The sequence below is a fragment of the Buceros rhinoceros genome, unplaced genomic scaffold, assembly GCF_000710305.1.
Source record: "Buceros rhinoceros silvestris isolate BGI_N320 unplaced genomic scaffold, ASM71030v1 scaffold40693, whole genome shotgun sequence".
NCBI lineage: Eukaryota > Metazoa > Chordata > Aves > Bucerotiformes > Bucerotidae > Buceros > Buceros rhinoceros.
Genome location: NW_010403804.1, coordinates 31,001 through 36,144, shown reverse-complemented (window position 1 = coordinate 36,144; position 5,144 = coordinate 31,001). Strand labels below are relative to the sequence as shown.

The 5,144-nt window shown below is 38.6% G+C and overlaps 1 protein-coding gene across 1 annotated transcript in view; it reads right to left on the bottom strand.

Moving 5' to 3' along the window:
- Nucleotides 1-394: 394 nt before the first annotated feature.
- LOC104490801 (probable phospholipid-transporting ATPase IIB) overlaps nucleotides 395-5,144 on the bottom strand; it is a gene marked incomplete at both ends in the record, with an annotated part of 24,900 nt that continues 20,150 nt past the window's right edge. Inside the window, one exon of the mRNA XM_010133138.1 lies at nucleotides 395-453. Within this exon, the coding sequence (XP_010131440.1) occupies nucleotides 395-453 (59 nt within the window). The remainder of the gene's footprint in view (nucleotides 454-5,144) is intronic.

The window sequence follows — 5,144 nt, the reverse complement described above, 5'->3', positions numbered from 1 at the left end:
TATATGAACATTATATATATTTCAAAATATAGAACCTATCCTTAAAGTCTTTGGACATAGAAAAAAAACTCATTTGAGGATCATAAGGAAGGTATCAGTAAACAGACAGCTTAGAGCATTCACCATAGCACAAGCCAGAGAATTTAATTCAGCAATTATATTGCATTCACTAGATAAATTTAAGCATATACCCATTCATAAAGTACAAGTTATTACATTCAATTAAACTTGTAATTAGTCCAACAAAACCAGACTTCCTTGAAGATTCTCAAATAAGACGAACTAAAATACTAGTTAATATTTCACAGATAAGTACCTCGATATACTTTTCTTCAGAAGATAATTAGCATCTTAATAACCTTTAGCCTCTAAAAGATATTTAAAAAGTATCAACCTTTTCCACTATGATGAGGTCTCCAACTTGTATGTCTGAACTCTTAACTTGCACTTTACCTTAAAAAGAAGAAGAAATGCAATCAACTTAGGCAGACATTAACAGTCACAAGAATATAAATCCCAGAATGAAGGTTATACCTTAAAGACATTGTTTGGTGAAAATGTAACAACTTATACACAATGGATTTCTCATGAGCACATTAATAAACAGATTAACTTTCTGAATAAATAATTCACTGGTTAAACAAGTCTAGTGTTGTAACCAGTTAGCTATTGTAGAAGTATTAATGGGGAAAAAAAGACGTATGGAAGATACTCAAGTCCAATCTATAGCATCAATAACAGTTGTAAAAGTGGAAAAAGAAGTCTTTCACACCTCCTATTAGAGAGCACTTCTCTTTCTGACAAGTCAAGTCATGGCCACAAGCTCAGCCATGGAGCAGACTCACACAGGAGTTGTTAGTCACAGACCAGTTACTGACAGATAGCTCTGCCTGGCCCCTGAAGTCACCGAGGTAACTGGCACTGTCTGACACTTGTTGGCAAATATAGTAAAAAAGGGGTAATAAAGCCAGGAGTACCTGAAGATTTCATTTTAGACAAGTAACGTATCAAAAGCTGAAATAGAGGTTTTTCTTTCTCTAGAGCTGCCCACTCAGTAACTGCTGCAAACAACTCATTCAAAAACACACACAGCACACGCACTAATTTCTGTATGTCCTGTAGGGTTTTCATATCTGTATGACCGTTAGGTTTTAACACTCTTATTTGATGGACTGAAAAACTGAGACAGAGAGGTTACACTACTGCCCAAAATGAGTTATTGTTGATCTCCCTAGTATTCAGGGGTTCTAGTCCCAGGTCTTTGCTACAACTCCAGAAAAAGTTGCTTCCCTGAGTTAAACACATGAAAAAACCTCCAAAGCCCTTATAGACAAACAAGTCATAACACGGAGGTCTCCTCTTCCAAGATTCAGCAGGTGATCAACTCAGAACCTGTTAACTCAGGAGATAAACATAGAGATGTCCACAGCCTGACGTGCTGAAGCACATGCCCATACAAAATTCCCATCAGCGACACCACTGTGACTCCGAGCAGCAGGGATCAGATGCCAAAACACAGTAAGGTGCTGGGGTTCTAAACAAATGCCAGGCTGCATGAACTGAACAGCAGCCCCACAGAAGCCCAGGATGAGCAGCGCTCAGTTGGAGTTCAATCAAAAGCACTGTGAATAGATTTGTCCATGCACCTTTTATTGAATAGAACCAAACCATGCGAGGTCCCACAGGCGTGAGACCTCCTCATAGTCTCAGTGAAGAGACAGCAGGCAGTGAACCTCAGAACAGTCCTTAGACTTAGACGGCCAGTTAGCCAAAGCTAGCAAGACTGATGGTGTGAATAATTACTTTCAGTACTTGCTCTTCAAGATTGTATCTATTTCATGCAAAAGTAAGTTGTTTTATGTTTAATTCAGTCAGGAATAAACGTATTCCTATAGCTAATCTTTAATATATTTTTCATTACATTAGCACTTATGAACTGTGAAATATCAGAGGAAAATCAGAACTTGTTTGGCCTCTCTACAACATTTTCTGAAAGCCAGTCTTCGTTATTGATAATCATCTTTTACAGCAGTTCAATTTTTTTCAGTTGCCAAAAAAACCTTCCCCTCCTCATCCCCAAAGATAAAACAAATTGTATCTTCAATCCGACTCCTAACTCTGCCGTAACACACTGGTGAGGCTCAAAGGAATAGCAGAAAACCAAGCTATAAAAAGCTTCAGGATACCAATGGAAATTAAATTAACTCAGTGTCAACCTCAGCAGTTCAGGGGTTTGTTTGGGTTCTCCCCGGGTTTTGTTCGTTTGGGTTTGTTTGTAAATCTAAGGTAACTAATACTAAAGCTCAACCACTAAAAGAAGCTGGTCCCAAATCAACATCTTTAGTCTGCCTATCTGCACAAGCCTGTGAATTCTCTTACTAAATGTTCAAGTTTTGACTAGAAGCGAATAGTATATATTGGGAGAACACTGTAATGTTGTTTGCTTCTGTTAGTCTGACCAAAAGGATACCACGTCCTAGTAGTTTTACATTCCTGCACTAACAACTTTCATCACTTTATCAGCGTGGTAACCAAGTCAATCAACTGATTATAGTTAACAGCCACAAAAATCCTGGTACCAGCTGCATTAAGTCTCAGATCTTCACCACCTATACAGTCATGCACGACCAAAACCATTCAGAGATACTCATCAAATACAACTCCCAGCAATCTTATCCACTTAAACAACTGAATTTCCCACTGTCATGTTTCAACAGCATCCACCAGAAAGATCAAGAGACACTAAGCCTAAGAGGAGGTGGATATGGTAGAACATTCATTTGCAACATGATGTAGGGCAGACAAAAAGCTGAGGCTCCTGGTGCCAGGTATACCAAGAGGAACCCACCTTGGCGTGTACTCTGTCTAGCAATCCTGGGATTTTCACATCATGGAAAGTTTCCTCATCAGGCTGTTTTCTCAGTGGTTTAGCACAGCACTACAGAAAACCATCTTTATTACACTCTACCATATCTTGTTTGAACATCCACACACAAGAAAGTGGCTTGTGACACAGAAGACAATTAATTCCACAATGAATCTGAATGGCAGGACATATTCCATTAAAAACTAAATGGGAAAATGTGGCAGTAATTCAAAAAGTGGCTTAAAATTTTGAAAAGTCAACAAATAACACTTTCTTTTAGACTAGGAAAAAGGAGAATCATTAGATACCATTACAGAGAACATTAAAATAATGCAATACTACATAGTGGAGATGCATTTAGAGAAAGAAGACAACACTGAGTGTTATTCACTGCATAAATTATTTTTGCAAACTATTTTTTCTCTAAAAACATCTCGATAGCAAAACACTCTTCACCATCTGTGTAATTACCAATAAAATGTCCAAAGCTGTCAGAAGTGGCTGCGCATTCAGACTTTATGGTCCACCAAGGCGCAAGGCTTTCGCCTAAAGCAACATATAGAATTATGCAGAACTGGAACACTGAAATGTGTCAGTGGTAATTCATTATACTCCCAAGATAAAGCCTTTTGAAATGAATTGCAATGATTCGAAAAGCTAATAAATATCTTACAGTGCTAACAAGTATTTCACACAAATATTTAAGAAATGAAGTAAACAAAATGAGGGTATATACTATATCAGAAATGACTCTGCTGCTTTTTATTAAAAAGCGTCTCTACTACCTGAGTGTAAGTCACTCCTGAAAGAAGGGTAACAGCTGACTGTGGCACTTCCAATTTCATTTTAATCTGCTATTACATCTTACCCACAGTACCTTGAGTGCTTCTGCAGTTGGTAATGGAATTTGTCTCTAACGCATAAATACAAAAGTCTTGAATGAAAGCAGCCAAGTATAGGCCATATGAAAGATGGCATCTATCAGCCTGACCTGTCATCACAATATAAGGGGGAGATGAGTGGAGAAGGGGTAGAAGGGGGGGGGAAAAGCTTAAAACTACTGTAAGCCCAAGGGGAAGATGTTGATCATGCAGTGCAAGCGCTGTCCTTAGGTCCTCCTTTCAAACTCCATCTTACATATGAACTGAGGTTAGTCTTTCATTAGAGTTTTGTATTGGTAGAGAGAAGCTGACTAGCTCCTCTCCTCTGGGTCCTATCTCCTCTTGGGTGACATGGAAAGCCTTCACTCTTGGGAAGCTGCAAAAAATGTGGAAGACAACCAAGAGGTCCCTTGACATTTCCTCTTTCAGCCTCTTTTTGAAGTTTTCTTACTTTAAAATTTCAAGTTTTGTTTCTGCTGTTGCTTACTGCTCCCCTAATCGGGGGATTAAATTGATACAGTTCTTTGAAAACTCACCTGATCCAAATGGTCTAAATACCAGGAATTAATTCATCGGTAGTTCAAAATACTGCAAGCAAAAAAGACCTAATCTTATACCTCCAGATTCAGAACTAATGCTGTCTTTTTTAATGCAGTCCCTTTTTAAAAAGCAGGACACCCTGTTCTTGAAAAGCTGCAGTTCTGATGTTATAAGAGGTTCCAATACACATTCCAAATAAGCGCGAAGGAATCACAGTGAAACAAGCAAGGCATTCTGACTAGTATCTTAAAGTTCCAGATAATGTAGGTGTAAATGATGGAAAACTGCCTGCCTCTGGACAGTGACCATTTTGCAATTTAAAAAGGTCATTTGGGATATAAACTCAGTAAGGTGGCACTTCAGGAACGGAGCCATTCCCACTGCATAAACAGAAGTTCAAAAGTAAGGAAAACAAATTAATTAAAAAAAAAAAATCACCGTAGCTCTCCAAAACAGACTTCTCAATTCTCATATACAGCAGTCACTGGTATATTCTCCACTGCACATAGTTTTGGCATGCATTTTCAACTTCACTACATCCCTAAACATCCTGTAAGGATAGTAAAGATGTAAGTCTTTCACATTTGAAGCCTGGATGGAATTATTTACTAATCTTATCTCTCCCAATATTCATTTTTGTTTTTCTCCTTTGCGCATTGCAAAGTGAGAATTGTGCACTGCTTCTGGAAACCATGTCAAGCATCCTGAGATGAAGTGGCACCTCGTCTGCAACTCACAATTGTGAGCAGTGCAGTTTCTTTCTTCTTGGTCTTTTTTTTCCAAAGCTTCTGCAACACTGCATGGCAAACCCAGCCAGAAAAGGTTCGGGGCAGGACTGCCAGCTTCATGAATGGGAA